Source organism: Protomyctophum bolini (assembly GCF_963924005.1).
Source record: "Protomyctophum bolini genome assembly, chromosome: 12".
NCBI lineage: Eukaryota > Metazoa > Chordata > Actinopteri > Myctophiformes > Myctophidae > Protomyctophum > Protomyctophum bolini.
The window spans coordinates 13,088,417-13,110,190 of record NC_137873.1 but is presented as its reverse complement, the minus strand read 5'-3'; the positions used below and the strand labels follow the sequence as shown (position 1 = coordinate 13,110,190).

Here is a 21,774-nt window from a genome sequence, read left to right as displayed (position 1 = left end):
GCACCAGACACGAAAAAATCATAATGCAACTAACTATGTAATAACCTCGCCTCACCAGGCTTGCCACAACTACCGGTATGTAATATCGTCTAATATGCAACGTGTGTGTGTGTGTGTGTGTGTGTGTGTGTGTGTGTGTGTGTGTGTGTGTGTGTGTGTTGAAAACTTTAACAGTGTAGAATAAGCACAGGAAACAGTTATGGTCTTCCATTTCAATTCATCAGTTCAGAACATTAATGACATACAATATAAAACATTCGACTTTTAAGCTACAGTAAAAAATAAATAAATAATTATAGCCTCGTTTACATGGTAATTCCATTGTGCTGTTTATTTTCTCTTCTCGTGTTACTGTTACATCGTTGCTATAACGCCCAATGCCCCAATCAAATGAGGGGTTTTCCTTCACGTCACGGTTTGTTTTAATTTAAGGCCATCATCATGGGGGTGTGCGTAATATTTTTGAACTGTCGCTGCGTGCGTGTTGCAGCAGCGAGCCAGGCAGATGCCAGAGAGGAGAGGACCCGAGAGTCGAGTAGAGAGAGTGAGAGGCTCAGGGGGACAGTCACCAGACGACTCGAGAAAAAGTGGACAAGCTCTGCCGTATTATTAATAACATAATAAGAGTTTTCTGAAACTATGTCTTTCATTCTGATGAAGAAGAAGAAGTTTAAATTCAAGGTAGACTTCGACTTGGACGAGCTGTCTTCCATTCCCTTTGTCAACGGAGTTTTATTCTGTAAAGTTCGACTCCTAGACGGCGGCTTCGCCGAGGTGTCCTCTCGGTAAGAAACCTACTAGGCAACTATTTATAGTAGCAAAGCAAAGCAAATTCCACAGCACCGCCACGCTGCTGTACTGTGCTTTTACACATCAGCTGTCCGTCCGAAGCAATGTGCAACGATTTGACCAATTGTTTTATTTTAAGTAGCTTGAGTGTTTTTAGGACATCCGATAATCTTGAGTTTATTGTTAATGGATATTCCTTTTAAATCCTGCATGGAAACATCCCAGCCTATAACCACGGTATCACAATGATACCCTGTGTGTGCAAACAAGGAACTGCTACTCTTTCACAGAACAATTATGAATGCATGTTTTCTTTACTCCCTGGAGTCCCTCCCTGGCCCTGCTCATGCAGTGCTGGTCAGTGGCTCTCGAAGTTAGTGGCTGCATGGGACCCTGCAGGGGTCCTTGAGGTGGTTCCAGGGGGTCCCCGCACCCAGCGAAATTAGTTACTGGTAATTATCTAAATCAGTTTAACTTTAACCCCTTCATCAGCTATTTGAGAATAGCCAATCTACAAACCTCACTCTTAATAAACATGAACATTTTGGGAGAAAAATAATAATAATAAGTCAATTAACACCACAAATCTGTGCGTGCGTGCGTGCGTGCGTGTGTGTGTGTGTGTGTGTGTGTGTGTGTGTGTGTGTGAGAGAGAGAGAGAGAGAGAGAGAGAGAGAGTGGGGGAGGTATAAAGGCCAAATAAGATCCATATAAGATTTTGAGAATGGTGGGGGACAGTGGGCTATATGTTGGATGGTTTTCTATTTCTAACTATAACCACAATTGTTTCAACAATTACCATTGAGGTTAAATCAATGCACATATATTTTCTATTGTCCATCTATGTGGCATGTTATCTCTTCATGTTGCCATAGCAACGGAGCAAAGAGGAATCTAAACAGTGCAAACCCACCACCAGGGCTTCGAGGGTTTGGCTAAACCGTTTGTTTAAGATTGAGACCAGACAGCGTCCTGACCAACCACTGACAGAGTACAAGACCGGGACACTTAAATGAGTCACTGGAAAGAAACGGACATAAGCATAGCACATGCCAACCACCAAAGTGTGTGTGTGTGTGTGTGTATGTATGTGTGTGTGTGTGTGTGTGTGTGTGTGTGTGTGTGTGTGTGTGTGTGTGTGTGTGTGTGTGTGTGTGTGTGTGTGTGTGTGTGTGTGTGTGTGTTTTCTATGGCAACTGCCAGCATGAATGTTCTGTATGTGTTGTTTTATCCATTGCTCAAACAACCTCTTATAGTTTGTCCAGAATCTAGTCTTTATTGTCTGATGCGTTGTCTGTATGTAATGTATTATATTATTAGCCAATTAAACCCATCTAGTATTTACCAAATCTACACCAAATTGAATTGCCAAAATAGTAGATCTACAAGCTCACAAACAGTATCAAGTTGTTGGGAGATTGTAGATCTCTTATTGTCTCAGAATGTTCACCCCAGGATTGGGACGCTAGGGTCGTCCTCTTGTGGTCCGTTTCCGTTAACCCATTTGAGCAAAGTTTAGAGGAGGCGGTCTCTCCATTTACTGAAGCTATAGCTGTTCCCAGTAGGGTTGAAATCCCAAATTACAATTCGTTCTTCTTAAGAGTAAGACTGTCTGTCTGTGTGTGTGTGTGTGTGTGTGTGTGTGTGTGTGTGTGTGTGTGTGTGTGTGTGTGTGTGTGTGTGTGTGTGTGTGTGTGTGTGTGTGTGTGTGCGTGTGTGCGTGTGTGTGTCGTGCGTGTTAGTGTACGTACTTGAATAGTGCTTGGCCTCTCTCCCATGCAGGGAACCGGTCCAGGCTAACTGTGTGCAGTGGAAGAAGAGGTTCTCCTTTGTGTGCAAGATGAGTGCCAATGCAGGGACAGGAGTCCTGGATCCTTGTATGTGCCGGGTGTCTGTGCGCAAGGTACATTTGTATGGATGGCAACTTAAGCACTGCTTTGTTTACACTGCAAACATACATACACAGTCCCTATAAGAGCCTCCTTTCCACAGCTGAGTCACTGTCAGTGTGGTTTGCCTGGGCTAGTACACACCATGAAATCCTCACTGTAACCAAATGAACCCACAAAGGTTTATTTGGTGACATTTGTAGGCTACATTACAAATGGATACATTAACAGAGGAACCAACTAGTGTGTACCATGTTCATAGCAAATAGTCTAAATTTGTATTTTCAAATATTTAATTTATAAACTAGCCAGACATAACGACAAAGCTCACTAATATGTTTGCTGTCTCTTTTTGTCCTTTTAGGAAATGAAGGGAGGGAAGACGTATACAAAGGTGAAGTAGCTCTCTTGAAAAGGAGCAGCCAGCCAGGCTGGCATTTGTATAACTCAAGTGTTATATGATTCATATTAGAACATTCTTATCACAAAGTTAATATGATAATGAGTACTATAGCTTCCAAGGGCATTGGGGGCATCTTTGTTAAGGGAGTGTTTGTTTGTAATTGCTCAGACTCAGTTTCCGCCTTTGGTTACTGATTATTGTGAAGCGAACCTTTCTGTGTTATACAGTAGCACTCACTGAAAAGCAGACAAGCAACAAAAAAAGGTTCTCTCTACCATGGGTTATTATGGGTCCATGTTTTAGTTTTAGTGCTTTCCCGCAAATGTAGTTATAGTTTTGAAATATTAATTAGTTTGGTGTTGGATTTCAGTTTAGGTTTAGTTCATGTTATGAGTGCATAAATCGTTCTATTCTTGTTATTTAAAGAGAAGTCTTGATTTAGAGAAGCTAAAGGTATAAAATAATGCATGACATCATATAAAAATGTGATTTTACGTGCAATTATTTTGTATTAGTTTGTTTGGCATGGTTAATTTAGTTTTTTCATTTCATTTTCTGGGGGGGTTTAAACTTAAGTTTTCATTTTAGTCTCAGTTAAAATTATTTTTTACCTTCTAGTTTTAGTTTTAGTGAACTAAAGTAACCCTATAGTATGTAGGCCAGATATTCTAGAATTCTAGGCTTACTATACTATAACTCAGTCAGTGGTTCTCTACGCTTTCAGGCTGTGACCCTCAAAATAATCATATTTGAACTGGGGACCCCCATATAACCTGATACGCACTTGGAATGGAGTTGAGGCATTACATGTTCGGCTCCACAAATACATATTGGGAAAATAGCAGATCTAGAAGCTCACAATAAGTGAGGCGTTGTGAGCATGTAGATATATGCTCTTTTCACAAATTCTGCCTATTTTTTGGCAATTTGGCCAATGTTTGACCAGTTTTTATTGTTTGTTTGTTGATTACTGTTGTTGCAGTAATGGTCTTTTCTCTTTTTTATTTTCTTCCTTTTTGAGGTATTAAAACAGTCTTAAATGTCCTTTAACTTGGCACTTCACTGTCATCTGGGGACCCCTCCCAAAATCATGTGGGGACCCACCTGGGGGTCCCAGACCCAAAGGTTGAGAACCACTTCTATAACTGATGGAGGCTGTAGTGTTCCAGAAGGCTGATGGAACAGAAACGATTCTAATATGATTTGTCTACTTTAACTTTATCCAGCTGGGCTTTGCTGACCTGAACCTCTCGGAGTTCGCTGGATCGGGCAGTACCACGCGCCGATGTCTCCTGGAGGGTTACGACACCAAGCACACTAGACAGGACAACTCCATCCTCAAGGCAAGCAGAAATCCTCAGTTATACTTAGTTGCATGCCGGTGTCATGCTCAGACAATTTAGCAGATCTACAAGCTCACAATGTCATCACGAATATGACATTTGAGCTTGTATATCTGCTATTTACGGCAAGCAACACCAGCATGCAACTATGTATAAATCAGGCTCGACTCCTTTCTCAGGAGTTGTGGGAAATGTTTGGTTTATCCCATGGTTCTTTCCTGATACAGTCCAATGATTCTACCTCCTTATCGCCAGGTTTTCTAGAGGGGTATAGAGGCTAAACGAGAACACAATCTAGCTTGTAGATCTGCTATTTTTGGAACTGTGGTACGTTTTGGGAAATGTGAGGATATGTTTTGAATTGAGAGACAACAGGTTGAAAGTGGTTAACCCCAAAAGGGACGTCATGGTTCTTCAGTAGCCACGAGAAGGGACAGCAGTAAAGGCAAACAGAAATATAGAAAATGAAACGTCAAGCAAAACAAAGAAATTGAAAAATGACGGTCGCCAATTAAATCTCACAGTACAGTTGGTAGGTAGTAGGTACCCTATCAGTACAGGGAAATACAGAGGCTACTGTATAATCTGCACTGCCATGCCCTCAACCAAGTGAAGTTTACCTGTACAATAAACAGTCTGTAACTAGGGGAGTGAATACCAGGAAATGCAGGATGATGCATTTAGCTGTAATGTTCTGGCACGTCAGTAATGAAAGGCATGCTTGAACCTGTGAGGATATACCGTAGGAGAGCATCTAAAGTTCTGAACTACCCTGGTAAACTCCTCCCCCTTTGTCTTCTACAGACTAGATCAAGGGGGAGGTGTTTACCAGGCTAGTTCTGAACTGCCTGGGTCAAGGAAATTAACTGACATATGACATTGTACTATGTCCTAATAGGTAAACTTCTTCTTTCAGCTAGTTCCCGTTCCCATTATTCATATTGTGAATTTGTGACCAGCATGTCATATTAGGTGAAAATAGCCCACACTACAAGCTCACAACCCGCCATGTGAGCTTATAGTTGGGGCTATTTTCGGTGAAGAGATTCATTGTAGAGGGTAAAAAGGAGAGAGCCAAGCATAGACCCCTGGGGAACCCAAGTATTTAGGGTTTATGTGTTAACCACTTGTTGAGGCTTCCCTAAAACCGGTTTTCATGCCACAAGATTCAACCCCCTAAACATTACAAGGCAAACTGTATCACTAAGCACATTCAGTGTAGTGTACACAGAGGTACCGCGTCTTGTGCTGCCCAAGCTAACATTGGTTTGTATCTTCTTATTATCACACAGGTTGTTATCACCACACAGCTCATGTCTGGAGACCCCTGTTTCAAAACGTAAGAATATGTCTTTTCACACCGACACTGTTGGCATTCTCCCTCTCTTTATTAATAATGACTTGTCCCTTTCCTAATTCATTGACTTGTATAATATAATGAGCATCTAATGAACTAATAACACATTAAGTCTCTCACACTGAAACCACAAGCTGTGGTTTCAGTGTTTCAGCTCTGTATCTGAGCACAATCTGCATACAGACAAACCTACACAGGAAACTGTCATATCCTGTATGTCAGCAAACTGAAAAACCCCTTTTTGTTTTTAAATAAACACGAGTTAAAACGACCAAGAGGACATCCGGGAACTCATGAGTTAAAAAATCACACCTGTGTGAAGTGAGCGGTGCTACTGTACTGTGTCGGGGTCCCCGCAACATCCAGACCCCCAGGAACGCGCCCGGGGGGGGGGGGGGGTTACGGTGAGCCAACCCGCATCCGAAACAGTCGAGAAGTAACAGAGTTACCGTGTTGTAACTTTCTGTGCTCGGACAGTCAGACAGACAGATGTACGTAGGACGGACGGACAGACAGACAGACAGACAGAGCTGCGTATTGGAGCAGAGGCACCACTCAAAAATACTTTATTAAACCAACATGTTTCACCCTAAAATGGTTCTGACATTTCTACTGTTGAGCTATAACAGAGAGCTTCCCCAGCAGCCCTCATAGCAGAGCGGAGCCCATAAGCATAAGCTTTTACGCTATTGGTTGCATTCATATATGTTTTTCTTTCCCCCATCAATCTGTTATTAGCTGTCATTACACAATACACACACACACATCCATGCCTTGTTTATCCAACACGAGCAAAGTCATTTGGGATCAAGATAAGTAGGAAAATGCCCCTATAAATTATGTTATTTAGTCTGGAGTTGTCCTTGAAGACAATGCCCCATGCAGCACCAATGCACCAGGGTTAAGACAATGCCTCACACAGCACCAGGGTTAAAGGCCAGTCCACACCAATGCAACCCCAAGTTTCAACATGCAACTACTTGCAACCAACTGCCATTGGATATATGATTGCAACTAAGTCATTGCATGTTTATAATATCTCAAACTTATACAGTGCTTTTCTGAGTACCCAAGGAGGAAGCAACAAAAATAAAAACAACTTTATTAGGGGGAAAAAAACACTAAAAGCTAAGGAATAAAAACATTAAAACAGTGAAAAGAGTTAGCTAGGGAAAGCAATATTGAAGAGGTGGGTTTTGAAGGTTTGGAGGGTGGAGGCATCTCGGAGAGTTTTAGGGAGTGCATTCCACAGGGTTGGGGCAGCAAAGCCAAAAGCTCTGTCAAATGGTCTTGGGGAAGTCGAGGAGGTTTGCATCACCAGACCTGAGGGGGCAGGGACATGAGGGGACATGGCGTTTGATGAGATCGCAGAGGTAATGTTGCAAAGAGTTGCATTGGTGTGTGGACTGGCCTTGAAGCTGTTTTGTTGCAAGGTGTTGCGAGTGACTGGTTGTATTGGTACGGTCTGGCCTTTAGACAATGCCCCATGCTGAACTTGTCCACTGTTGAAGGAGTGAGCAACAAGGAGCAGCACTCACTAGTCATGTTCAGACAAACAAGGGCCAGTCAACACGGTCATGACGTAATAAACACACTCCTGGCAGAGCTTAGACCATGTGCACTTGATCACGCCCTCAATCTGCCTTTGTTACACGTACGCAGACACGCACACACACACACACACACACAGTCACCAAGGAGGTGTCTAATGTCTAAACTGCATAGAATTGCCCAGTCATTATTCCTCCCACAGAAAGTGACTCATTGCGCGCGCGTGTGTGCGTGTGTGGGTGGGTGGGTGGGTAGGTGGGTGTGTGGGCTACAACGGAGCTCAGTGGGAAAACCTCGGATCGTATGTCTGTCCCTCTTCTCGCTGTCGTCTCGTCTGTCGCATTGACTATTTTCCTTCCTACCACACTATACCGTCTCATGTAACTCAGTAGCTCACATTCGGTGGGGTTTCCTGTCCTTTCGCTATGTCTGCCAAAGCGCAGAGGATGTTATGAATAAAGCCTAATTTATGTCCCGACTGTCGTACAAGGATGGCGCGTTCTGAAAATAGCAGAGCTAAAAGTTTACAATGCGTGGCAGATGCAATGCTTTGTGGGCTTGTAGGTCGGCTATTTCCAGCATGCAAAACTGTCGTACAGCAAAGTATAAATTAGGCTAAAGAGTTCCCAGTCTTTTCTGGCAAACAGATTGTTAGTTCTGGTAGAACTTTCCACTTAGAGATGGCGTTTTAGGGCCAGGTCACAGGGCTTAAAGTTCTCAGTCCTGGGGACGGATTTCAGTCCTGAGGATTTCATAGGGGTTATTTAATGAGATCAGATTTTTTGGGGGGCTTTTATGCCTTTATCGATAGGACAGTAGGCTGACAGGAACGAATACTGGACAACTCACCCTGGTGCGTACCCGTTTTTCCTCCCGGGAATTTTCACCAGTGAGGGGGATAACTTTGTAATATGTTATTGGCTGTTTGTATTCTTTTTGGAAAAATATAAAAAGATACTCCTGTGGAAAGGCTATATTATTTTACTTATATTGATCCTATAAACAATTTAGTATATGTAAGGTTTTGCCCACTCAAATGGTACCTCGTCAGATAATCCCCACATATCCTACAACAACTTCTGTGAACAGACTTCACTGTAGTAGCTTTTCATAAATTATAATTGTACTTGCTGTCTGCTGTCATGAAAGTTTATAGTTAGAGAAATTCAAAGTCCAGCAGTCTGCTGTCCAGCCTCTCCCACCCCTCACTGGGAAAATTATGGGAGGAAAACAGAAACAGGGTGAGTTGTCTTGTTACCACAGGAACTGGGGAGAGAGAGATGGTGAGTGACATGCAGCAAAAGCCATTGGGAACCGGACTCGAACCCACAGCGCACCGTTAGGCTACATTGCAGTAGCCTAGGTGCCAGCGGTCTGGGGCGAGGCCGTACTTTTATAATCGCTATCAGAGAGAGTGAAGCTTGTATAATCAAACTAAATGTAATGCCTAGAATTCCAAGTACTTGTCAGGTTGGGCCGTTGGGGGTCACCAGGTTCTGGGGGCCTGTTTCAAGAGCTATGGTTAGCCTTTAAGGTTTGTGAACCCTTGCCCTAGACTAGACGGATTGTTTTCCTGTACAGGTAAAAAAAAAAAGAAACTTTCAGGTCAGCAAGCAACAGTACAATCAGCTGCAGGTGTGCCCAGAGCCGTGGGTGTGCCAATGTGCAATTGACAGTATCTATGCTTTCACAGTAGTACACCTAAAGCCATCATGAATTGCATTAGCTCCATTGCTTACATCACGACCCGAGGTACGATAAGATCAGCCTTATGCAGCCTGCCTGCCAAGCGAGTGACGGGTGATAATGTGGTTGCTTTGCAAAAAAGCCGCTGCAAGCTGCTCTGTATTGCAGACTGCACAAAAACGGCAGAGCAGCACACCCTGCAAAATGCATCCTGTCTGATCGGGGCCTTATGGCAAACTTTTTCTTCATTAGCAGACGTACCTAAACACACATCGACAATGTGTGCTGGGTTAAAAGTACTGAACATTTAAAAAGTTTATCCCAAGCAACAAAGATTGCTTTTTTAAACCTTGAGGTCCCTAATATGTTCAGCATGTCATTATATGCAAACATTGTCAAACATTTTCTCACGCAAAACGGCTCAGGTTGCTAAAGAACACCGAAACACTGCTTATTGATTTATAGTACTGTATGTTGTGTGTTCCCTGTGCAGGCCTCCATCTACTGCTATGACTCTGGGAATCCCACAGGCTGAGGCAGATTGTCTTAACGAGGACACCAAGGGGGGAGACAACCACCTATCTGTCATTAGTATGTATTTGTACTGTACTGTAGTTTTTTTTTTTCTTTTTTACTGTACTTTTCTTCTTTTTTCTTTAGAAAATCTGAAAATGTTTTGTCCGTCCCAGCCAGGGTACAAATTCGCAGCTGTGAGCTTGTATATCTGCTATTTTTTTTAAATAGCCAACGTATAAAATATGGATAAAGTGGTTAGTGTTGTGATGCTCTATTAACAAATTTAGCTGGGGAACCCCTGGAATTTGCCGGTGACCGACAAATAGGTCCCGACCCACTGTTTGGGAAACAGTCCTGTACTCATGTACTGTACTGTAAGCCTTCATATAGTGAACTCTACTCTATAACCCAAATAACATCCACATCCGTTTCTTCGCCTTCCAAGAACTGGTGTGAGAACCCTAACCTTATAGAAATATCTTCTAAAAGGGTTACACACATGAAATAAGGGGCCTAGTACTGTATAGAGCCATGGGGGATTCCAGTCAACAAAAGGATTTAAGTGGTTAAAACTTAAGATCAAGTCTTACTGACATTTATAAGTTTATATATCAGTATAAATTAATGCCTGTCTTTGTTCCATATAAAATGAAATGTTTCTTACTGCTGTGTTAACATACAGCACGTTCAATTATTACACACAAAATCAAGATGTATGGTTGGGTTCATTTTAGCATCATTTCATAAATGAAGATACTGCAGTGGTCAGTTTCAGCCCTTATCACACTAACTAATGCTGACGTTTCGTTTGATTCTCTTTAGATTCTACAAGGAAGTCTGCATCCGTCCCTGATGAACTGGCAGCTTACGGCCACTCCAGGACCTCTAGCTATGCTAGCCAGCTGTCAAAAATCTCAGGTATACATGTAGCATGCATGACCACACAATCACACATGCGAGTACACGCACGCACTCACAGGGGAGGATTATCCAACGGGCCTGTTGGGCCCAGGCCCAGGGGCCTCTGAGCTAGGGGGGGCCCCTGAGCTTCAGTCTCCGTGTGACCGCAAGGCTCAAGCTTAGGGGCCCCCAAAAAGTGCAACGCTAATAACAGTTATTACCTTCAAACTTTTTGCCAGTAATGGGCTTATCATGTCAATAAAATAACCCCAAATGTCCTAAACCAGTGGTTTTCAATTGATTGTGAATGAGGGACCGCCACCCTGACATAGAATCAACCTGGGGACCATTGTTGTGTTGGGTGGGGATATGGACTAAGATTAATGCTCTTGCTATGCATCCCATGTTTATACAACATCCCACTGTGTCTCAACTCTCAACCAATGGTCCATTGACTAATAATTTCCTCATAATAATGAATCATCCAGACATTCTGGTATATTCCCCCTCTTGAGATTTTAACTCCCTTTTTATGTTGAATTTCTTGACCTCCCACTTGTCAGTAAATGACTGCATGGACGGTAATCAATGTCACCAGGTCATTCAGTTCACTGTTTTCTCAACAGTAGTAGTAGTAAAAAAAATCTACAAATCCTACATTATTACTAAATGCATGGTCAGGGACCACATGCAATACCTCCACGGACGACCTGTTGAAAACCCCTGTCCTAAAGCATCATATGATACATGTTACTGCAAGTGTTTAAACCCTCAGGTTATCCATAAGGCTTTATTCCCAGGGGACCTTTATCTCTAGATCGGCCTGTGCACGCGCACGCACGCACGCACGCACACACACACACACACACACACACACACACACACACACACACACACACACACACACACACACTCGAAGACTATGCGCACAACATCAGCATCTCTAACCCTCTTCTCTCCTTCTTTAGTTCTCTCTCAATCTCTCTCTCTATCTCTCTTTCTCATACACAAAAAACACATGCTGTAAACACAGGGAAAAGTACCACAGATACATCAGCATCTCTCTCTCTCTTTCTCCCTCCAGTTTCTCGTGCACAGAAATAGACACATACTGTAATCACAGAGAAACGCAACACACATACCACATCAGCATCTCTATCACTCTCGTTCTCTCTCTCTCTCCCCTCCCCTCTTTCTCTCCCTCCTCTTTCTCCATCTGTCTCAAACGCACATACACAGAGACCCAAATCAAACGTATCAAACGTCTCACGTCTCGCAGCAACAACTGCATAAGCTGTGGAGTACACAGTATATACGTCCTTGTGTCCTTACCTACAGCATATGAAGTATATAGCCTACTGTTTCTTGTGTCCTTCACTAACACGTTACACAGCATATGAAGTATATAGCCTACTGTTTCTTAACAGCAGATGTAGTACAGTATATACTGTTCCTGTGTCCTTTAGCTAATAGCTTAGCCTCACACAGCACACATAGTATGTTGTGTCCTTACCTGCAGGTTACAGCACCAACCACTCGCGCTCGTCCAGCCTGACAGAGCTGAGTCACCGGAGGAATCCCTCAGGAAGCTCCGCCTCCACCGGCATCGGCAGCATCCTGGAGCCCGGCGAGCAGGGGGGGGGGAAGAACACGCCCCCGATGCCAGCCAGCTGCTACCACCACGTCCCCGAACGACCCTCCACCCCGGCAAAGAGGTAGAATAGACCTTACTCATGATCATAGAGCTACTGTGCATTCCAGATGTATTATTAAAGCTGGTGTAAGTGAGGGGTTCTTTGTTAAAATATGTGTCATATAGCTCTATATTCTGATAGCAGTCATTGATTGTACACATTATACACAGTGTTACAGGGGTCTCCCTGTCTGTCCTGCTCTTTAGTAATACATTTTCAGGTCGGGATACCAATTGTATCCAATCAAGAGAGAGAACTCATGCAGGAGTCAACAGAACACAGGATAAACAAGTGAAATTGGAAGTGATGAAACAAAACCAAAAAATGGGTGTACTGTAGACAAACTTGGAACTGGAATAGTAGAAATCTGAAGATGATTGGGGTTCTCTCCTGAACGGATACAATTAGTATCCCGACCCCCAAATATATTTTACACTGGGGCGCTAGTGGCAGCCATGTGTTTATGTTTGCCTTAAGCATGCCCCCGTGATGTCATGTGGTTGGTTGTAAAAGGGTGATAAAGGCGCCCCTCACTTTGTTTGTACCCTCATCCACGTCTTTCCATCAGACCTCCCATGAAGCAGCAGTGCTCTGTAGAGCACCTGCTGAAGAGAGTGGACGCCACCAGGGTGGATGCTGATGACATCATCGAGAAGATCCTTCAGAGCCAGGATTTCAGCCACAGTCTGCTGGACTCCAGCGCAGAGGGTAACTACCTACCTACCTACTGTACGCCTCACCTACGCAGTAGTCCTTCATTTAGCAGACGGGCATGGGTGGAACATCAGTTGATTGGATTGGATGATGATGTGTTTCTACTAGAATAGACAGACCTTTTATCGATACCCGAGGGACATTCAGTTGTCATAGCAGCAGCACCGCAGTGAGGAGGATGAGACAAAGATAGAGTTATGGGCAGAGAAGAGAAGATCGAAGCTCAGAATAGGTCATAGCCGTCATCACAAATGTGATGAGATCAGCTCATTTGGGCAAGTGGCTATGGCCAAATTTAGGGAGTGTTTTAAGGAGTGTTTTTCGTGCAAAACTAATGCTTGCAATGGATTCAGAATGATGAAAACCCCTTAGTTTGACCTGTCACATATGCTACTTACAGCATAATGAAAATGTGAAAATCTTGCCTTATGTAGGATGGTAAAGGTACCCCATCTTATTATGCTAATTATGAAAATAGACCTGTACGTGCCCGTCGGCCACCGGTCTACTTGAGAACGACACAACTTAGGAACCTAATAATACCCGTTTTAACTATCTGGCCTAGCCTTTTGTGGTAGTTCTGGAGAACCGTGGGTCCGACCGACTCGATACCGGGCATTGAGTTCCAATGTGGAACGCGTGTGTCGATTTTGAAGTCAGTGGGACAAACGGTTCTCGAGTTTTTGATTGATTGAAATCTTTATTAACAGTTTGCAGAATTACAGTACATTTCAAGCACAAACTCAATACAAAGACTGTTAACTGTGAGTGGACGACCCAATTAAGCCTTACACTTGTTTACAACAGGGTCCACATTGTTCAATTCATCAAAACATTTAGAGACAAACAAATAGACACTTCTATGTAGTGTAGGGCGCCTGCACACAACACCATGCGTTGATGCCATGTGTGCATATGTGCAGGCACCCAACACCACGTCCATACAAAAACATAGTACAATCCATAGTACAAAGACAGAGTGTAGGGCGCCTGCACACAACACCATGCGTTGATGCCATGTGTGCATATGTGCAGGCACCCAACACCACGTCCATACAAAAACATAGTACAATCCAGATAAAAATTCAGCTTTTACAGAGGCCAGTTTCGAATTGCAGCCATCCGTAGGTGCCCTTTGAGAGCAGTTTTGAAGGAGCCAAGGGATTCACATGTCTTAATGACTGTTGGTAGGGCGTTCCACATTTTGGTCGCATAGGAGCGAAAAGAATTTAGCCCCTTGTTTGTGCCGAATCTGGGTTGTACATGGTTTGTTGCACTCCCTCTGGTGTTGTGGGTGTGGACTTCGTTTACATTAAGGAAGTATTTAGACAGGTACATGGGTATCTTGGTGGTGTATCTAATCTTGTGGACCAGACCCATTGCAAGATGCTGTACTCTGTCGTCGACCCTAAGCCATCCCAGCCTGTCAAAGTGGGCAGGGGTGAGGTGGGTTCGGGGGAGTTACGTGCATCACAACCGCAGACACACAGAGACGTGGTACATTTATAGTAGGATTGCCCAACATGCAAGTTAGCATCCGGCAGTTTCTAAATGCTGGGGACCCATACTCAACATTTCGAACATAAAACCTTAGGGTACTCACATTCTGGCAAGTCATGTGGCCCACAGGCAACTAACCTGTGGCCCAGGGCCCAGTCTGCATGGCCATCGCCGTCTGCATGGGCAGGTCACATTATGCATAATGTATAAGTAGACAGAAATAGATGCAGCGGTATGTGCGTTCTTCCTGTCAAAACAGCATAAAAATAGACCCAAAGATTTAAAGACTGACCTGGCCGTCTGCACTAGTCTGTACTAATCGAGTTAGCACATAGGCCATAGGGTATGAACCAGTTGCAGACATAAATATCTTGTGCAATCTATCACCAGTGAAAATGGCATGATATATAATATGTACTGCATAACAGTAGTATGGATCAATATGTACATGATAGGCATGTTAGATATAATTAGATAATAAATAGAGGCATAGTTATAATGTAGAATCAAATCAAATAAAGTAATAAAGAATGAATCATATGCTGAATGCATTATGCAGTACTATATGTAGTTCATATGTGCATATAGATACTATTATGTACAGTACAGCTTTAAACAAAAGAATGAACTGTATGGATCAGTTACTTAATATACAAAATATATTCTATTATATGCCTACTATACAAAGCCCGGCCAGTGTTATCTATAGAGAGAGGAATCTGATCCAATGTCTGACTCTTCTAAAGTTTACAGTAAGCCTCTCAATGGACATCCATTTTATATTGCCTTACTGTAAGTGAGTCATATTCATAGCATGACCTTGTACTGTACATTGATTGTGTGTAATATGTGTATGTGTGTGTGTGTGTGTGTGTGTGTGTGTGTGTGTAGAAGAGGGGCTCAGGCTGTTTGTTGGACCGGGTGGAAGCATAGCGCTGGGAAACCAACACACCAGGTACCAATAATACAATATATAAATACTCTGTTACAAGTAAAAGTCCGGAATTTAACATTTACTTGCATAAAAGTACAAAAGTATTGGCATCAAAATGTATTTAAAGTAAATGTATAAACATATTTAGAAAAAGTTTCCAAATAAATGTAGTGGAGTAAAGGTACAGTATCTGAATCTGAGATGTAGTGGAGTAGAAGTAAAAGTATTGGAAATAATCCACTAACTAAAGTAAAAGTAGCCTACCTCAAAAAGTACAGTACTAAATATACTTGCTACGTTCCACCAGTACCACTATGACTTGCTACGTTCCACCACTGGTGTGATGTTATTGTTATGTAAGTTTGCAACTCACGGCGCTACACTGTACACAACACCACCACCACTTCATGTGTTGACAATAACTAACTGTGGTAACAATCAATGAGTTTCTTTGACAACATTGCTTTTAAAATTTAAAATTTGTATTAATAAAATAAAATAGGGCTTAAGTGATTAAATATCTCCATATGGAAAGAAACTCTTCAATTTGTGTGATTTGGTCTAGATGGAAGATGAGTGGCCAATGTTAGAGGTAAATATATTGAAAACAATGTATTTGTTGAGGCCTTTTAGAACAGATACCCACACTTGTCTCCTGTCGGCTAAACTCACACTCTTTTCTCTCTCTTTCAGGGTTGGAGCCGGGGCCTACGAGCAGGTGGTCATTAAGCGCTAGGCTCAGGGACGCGTGTGTCTGTCAGTAAAGGGTGCCACACTACTCTGATGTAATCGAGGGGTCCACAAGAAGGGGTGCAGGATGACCAGGGGAGATGAGGGTGCCATATTGGCAGTTGTCTGCTGCCTCGTTCCTGGAAAAGCTCTGGCATACAGTCTCACAACCCAACTCCATCTGACCCACTGCATCTGTGGAACACCAGCGCTCTCTAGTGTTCAAAGAGTGAAATTCAAGGCAACATTTCCAGATCGGCTTTGACAAGCGAGGTAACTGGTCCATTATAGGGACATTTACATGCGTCTCCTCGCCCTTTATAGCTCACTGACATGGGCGGAATATCAGTGAATCACAGTGCTACGTACTGTCCACCTATAAAGACTTTAAACCACTTTGCAAGATTCCAAAGATTTACTGTATACGAGTGCACAACTAGTGTAAAATTAGTTCGTTTTGGTTCCTCAACATTGTAGTGGCAGTAAAAATAACAAAGAATGATAAACAATAGCAACAATTACTTAACATCTATACAATTAAAAAACATAGGCAAATCAAAATCAAAACCTTTTTTTTAATTTGGTACTCATACCATGAATGTTGTTTTTAATCTTTACTTTGTGACAGTGGACACATGTAGGAGGTGCTAAACGGAGCGAGGGCTCTGCCTGTATCATTCTTCAATAAGCACAGAGTCCAACATTCTCTGTTGTCCCACTAAGATCAACAAAAGTTAAAGAGGACTCAGCAGGAGGCAGAGGAAGTCACTTATACCCATTTCACACCGAATCAATGACCTGGGAAAGACCCGGCGTTGCTGTTGATGTCCGAGGGACGGTCAATGCCGGTTATCCCATTCGTCTCGGGCGTGAAAGGGAAACAGGTTTCAGTTAAAAAATGGTTATGAATTGTTTATGATTCAGAGGCATACTAGTACAGTAGGCCTATATATGCGCACAGTAGATTTTGGGAGAACACCTTCACATGAAAGGAACACTGCATAGAATCAGAATCAGCCTGATGTGACATCACAATAGGGAATAGAGGAAGTCTTTAGTCAGGACTAAAGCCTGACTTAAGCTTCTTTCTCATATGAACTCTGGAAAATGTCCAGGTCAGGACACCTAAACTGGTAATTTAATGTTGAGGCCTGAGGGGCACCGGACATGACGTTGAAATGATGCCGCGGAAATCGCTACGATTAGTAGAAAGAGAACCACTTAGTTGTCCGCCGGAATCACATCCCGGAAATAGCCATCTGCAAGCTCACAGCGCATGGCATTGTGAGCTTGCAGACTTGTAGATCGGTATTTTCGGTGTTGACACTATTTGAAAACGAGAAGAAGCAGCAAGAATGTGGACATCAGACGTGTTGTTGTTTTGTACTGTATGTTGATATCTTAGCACCTATGCACACACATGAACATGTGTGTGTGTGTGTGTTGGGGGGGTTGTCTCTTATAGCTGTATAATTAAGTGTAAATAATATTTCATACCGCTACAGGCAAATATTTATGTTACTGAGACAAGTCACATGTGGTTTTCATGTCAGTTACTGGTATTCTTATGTACTTTTTAATATGGAACGATTGTAAATTTCATGTAGCATATTTCTAATGAAATCATTGTTGGTACTGTAAATAAATATTCCACATTCTGGATCATTTAATATGTTGTTTTTTTTGGTTTTTCAATTTACTAGACCTGTACGTGCTCTTCAGCCACCAGTCTACTTGAGAACGATTCAACTTAATAATACCCGTTGTCAACTTGTCATAGCACCCGTTTTAACTATATGTCTGTGTCCCACCTGGAGATCTCTGTATCTGCCAGTCTGCCTGAGTCTGAAGAGTGCAAACTGACTGTGAAAAGTGGAGTGGTTAAGTAATCAATTTGCAGGTGTGGGGTTAGGCTAGTGACGATGGACCCAAAAATTTGAGATACCCACCGGAGGTAGAACCAAACACAACATAGTTTTTCCTCATCTCCAAGGCCTCCCATACATGAAATGGATTCTTGTGTAAAAATATTTTACTGCAAAAGCGGTGAAATTGATATATAAAGTTATACACCCCAAACTAAAAATAAAGCCCGTCCGTCTGGGGGTTGAGGCACTTACAGTCATGTAGATTGACAATGGAAGCTCTGGGAGGTTCGAAACTTGGCATACTTGAAGCCAGGACATACCTCTACATTCTAGAAAAGAATGAATGTCAATATGAGATAGTCATTTGAACACATACCTACAATAGGCGAAAATGTAAATCTATGTAGAATGTCTTCTGTACTTTGTAGTGACTGATATGGATTGTCATAGCAACACATATGAGGGCTTGTATGAATGGTGAGGTTCTACTGAATCCAGCAATACCAACTGTGGCGTTATGCCACTAAACGTATATGTTGTGCCAAATGGGGGGAATAAAACAATCCTAACTCGTAATGAAATCTACAGTATCACACAGATTGGCTTCACTTGTAAAAAATAATAATAACAAATTCACTTGAGTATAAGTCCCTACATTACAATGTATGAAATGTCTCAAACTTGAGAAATGAGAATCTGTGGAAAGAATGTATGCAGCTTCAACAATAGTACTAACTACCGGTAACTAGTATTAAGTTGCAGCACACCTGACCTGGATGAGGGAAAACAAGCTCAATATTATCCTCATAACAGCAAGTTATTCATTTCTTTAGAGTTATTTGGTTACAGTCGAGTTATACTACAGTATTTGGCTCCACCTGCATCTTATTGACTACAGTATGTGGCTTTCTTCATAAATTGACAGGTAAAATCATTGAACATATTTTGGAATGTGAAAAGATGAGACGAACCTCAAATCAAGTAGCTATTTAGCTGACTGGAGTGTAGAGTGACTTAGAATTTTGTTCTGTAACAGAAGCCTTCTGCCTGTCCAGTAGTCTACACTGACAATAGCAGAACCCTGCCCTGAAACTATTTCACCAGAATGGAAAATCAACTTAATTAGTACTGTATCACTTGTAACATGGTTACTGCACATATACTGTAGCCTAAAAATAGTGTGCTCAATGCACAACATAGATACTGTACAAATTCTGAAGTGTATCTTTAACATTTTACCAAAATGGAATATTGGATCCAAATCTTTGTATCATCTTTGGTGAACAGTTAGAAAAAGGCACGAAACAAGATCCATAATGTATAAAGCTAAACTTATATGGTGTGCCAAATGGGGGGAATAAAACAGTCCTAACTCCTAATGAAATCTACAGTATCACACAGATTAGTTCTGTTTTGGCTTCACTTATCAAGGGTGGAAAAATAATAACAAATTCACTTGAGTATAAGTCCCTACATTACAATGTATGAAATGTCTCAAACTTGAGAAATGAGAATTTGTGGAAAACATTTATGCAGCTTCAACAATAGTACAGTAGAACTACTAGTATTAAGTTGCAGCACACCTGACCAGGATGAGGGAAACCAAGCTCAATATTATCCTCATAACAGCAAGTTATTATATTTCTGTAGAGTTATTTGGTTACCGCCATTTGGTTACAGTCAAGTTATACTACAGTATTTGTACACTGACAATAGCAGAACCCTGCCCTGACACTATTTCACCAGAATGGAAAATCAACTTAATTAGTATCACTTGTAACATGGTTACTGCACATATACTGTAGCCTAAAAATAGTGTGCTCAATGCACAACATAGATACTGTACAAATTCTGAAGTGTATCTTTAACATTTTACCAAAATGTAATATTGGATCCAAATCTTTGTATCATCTTTGGTGAACAGTTAGAAAAGGGCACGAAACAAGATCCATAATGTATAAAGCTAAACTTATATGGTGTGCCAAATGGGGGGAATAAAACAGTCCTAACTCCTAATGAAATCTACAGTATCACACAGATTAGTTGTTCTGTTTTGGCTTCACTTATCAAGGGTGGAAAAATAATAACAAATTCACTTGAGTATAAGTCCCTACATTACAATGTATGAAATGTCTCAAACTTGAGAAATGAGAATTTGTGGAAAAAATGTATGCAGCTTCAACAATAGTACAGTAGAACTACTAGTATTAAGTTGCAGCACACCTGACCTGGATGAGGGAAACCAAGCTCAATATTATCCTCATAACAGAAAGTTATTATATTTCTGTAGAGTTATTTGGTTACAGCCATTTGGTTACAGTCAAGTTATACTACAGTATTTGTACACTGACAATAGCAGAACCCTGCCCTGACACTATTTCACCAGAATGGAAAATCAACTTAATTAGTATCACTTGTAACATGGTTACTGCACATATACTGTAGCCTAAAAATTGTGTGCTCAATGCACAACATAGATACTGTACAAATTCTGAAGTGTATCTTTAACATTTTACCAAAATGTAATATTGGATCCAAATCTTTGTATCATCTATGGTGAACAGTTAGAAAAGGGCACGAAACAAGATCCATAATGTATAAAGCCCACAGACCTTCAACACATACTAACTGTTGCTCAACAGACAGATGATGTTCATCTGTTCATCCGTTATCTTTTTCTGTATTTTACCTGTAGCACTTTGAGATTCCGAGGAATGTAAAGTGCATTATAAATAAAATCCATTATTATTATTATAAAACCCTGGCACCAAATACAATATACTATCCTCATTTCATCATGTATCATGTTGAGAAAACTACTCCAGTAAGACCAGAGTGAGACCATGCAGTCTCGTCAAGAAGACTGAATGGTATGCGCGTGACATCATCATCAAACCAGGAAGTTATGCAGGAACGCCTACTGAGTGGCAAAAAAACTACTTTCCTGGCCTTGACAGCCCATACATCCACACAGAAAAGTCCTATCTGATTGCATTAAACAACATTAAACAATGTTAAACTCACTTTGCCTGTTGCTTTGCCACTCGATGTGCCATTCACTTTGCGCATATAGGCTACAACACAGTTGTATCCTATTCAACAAAGAGATTGTTTCATTTGTGGGAAGGCCAGTACAATTGATTGATTGATTGATGGATTTAATAGTTTATTAGACATAAATGTAAAAACAGCAACAGAGTACAGACATACAATCAGTCCAAAAGGGATAGCACAAAAAAGTCCTTGTGGTCTTGTTGCAATCAGTTCATAGACAAGACCAGGACATCTGATCTGGTACTGGTCAGAGTAACAGAGACAAGGCCTTCACATGCAGCATCAGAAAGATTGATGAAGTTGTACATTGGCTGCTCTCGTACCCAGATCTTTGCGTATGATGACAAATATTATAAATGCTGCCTAAAACACTAAATCTCTAAACGAAATATAACTAAAGCACTTATTGCCCATTTGTCACAGGACTACTTGTCCTGCCACTTGATGTTGAGTAGCCTCCTGAGGCATCTCATGTGGAAAGCATTGAGCTGCTTCGCATGCCGGCTACAGTCCATGTCGCACTTCCATGGGCTATCCTGTGCAGTATACCTCCTCATCAATGGTGGCCGCGCATGGTAGGGTGCTACCTAGGATCTAAGCCTGCAAGATCACCTGTTCAGCCGCCTGACTGCCTGGGGGAAAAAACTCACACCACCCGTGAGGTGGTGTGAGATTTTTGGAACGGGGTGAGGTGACGTTTTTTTGGAACAGGGGCGGGATGGCTGGTGTCTTTAATGATGTTATCTGCTTTTTTCTTCCCCCTGACTGCCTGGGGGAAAAACTCACACCATCCGTGAGGTGGTGTGAGAGTTTTGGAACGTGGTGACCTGTTCAGCCGCCTTTTGGA

The 21,774-nt window shown here is 41.9% G+C and overlaps 1 protein-coding gene across 3 annotated transcripts; it reads left to right on the top strand.

Moving 5' to 3' along the window:
- Positions 1 to 521: 521 nt before the first annotated feature.
- On the top strand, positions 522 to 17,585 carry LOC308325226 (EEIG family member 2-like). 3 transcript variants are annotated; one of them, XM_080777676.1, is made up of 11 exons: positions 522 to 785; positions 2,572 to 2,692; positions 3,043 to 3,072; positions 4,308 to 4,424; positions 5,717 to 5,763; positions 9,512 to 9,609; positions 10,357 to 10,452; positions 11,954 to 12,149; positions 12,697 to 12,836; positions 15,234 to 15,297; positions 15,970 to 17,585. In XM_080777676.1, the coding sequence occupies exons 1-11, from the start codon at positions 640 to 642 to the stop codon at positions 16,010 to 16,012; spliced, it is 1,098 nt and encodes a 365-aa protein (XP_080633802.1). In that variant the 5' UTR covers positions 522 to 639; the 3' UTR covers positions 16,013 to 17,585. The 3 variants fall into 3 exon arrangements, with proteins under 3 accessions (XP_080633802.1, XP_080633803.1, XP_080633804.1); XM_080777677.1 differs by having other exon boundaries at positions 657 to 785; positions 2,532 to 2,692; XM_080777678.1 differs by lacking the exon at positions 522 to 785 and adding an exon at positions 1,152 to 1,241.
- Positions 17,586 to 21,774: the final 4,189 nt, after the last annotated feature.

Coding starts and splice junctions, on each gene's coding strand:
- LOC308325226 (XM_080777676.1), top strand. CDS start 640: ATGTCTTTCATTCTGATGAAGAAGAAGAAGTTTAAATTCAAGGTAGAC. Junction 2,693..3,042: donor GCCGGGTGTCTGTGCGCAAG/GTACATTTGTAT, acceptor TTGTCCTTTTAG/GAAATGAAGGGAGGGAAGAC. Junction 4,425..5,716: donor AGGACAACTCCATCCTCAAG/GCAAGCAGAAAT, acceptor ATTATCACACAG/GTTGTTATCACCACACAGCT.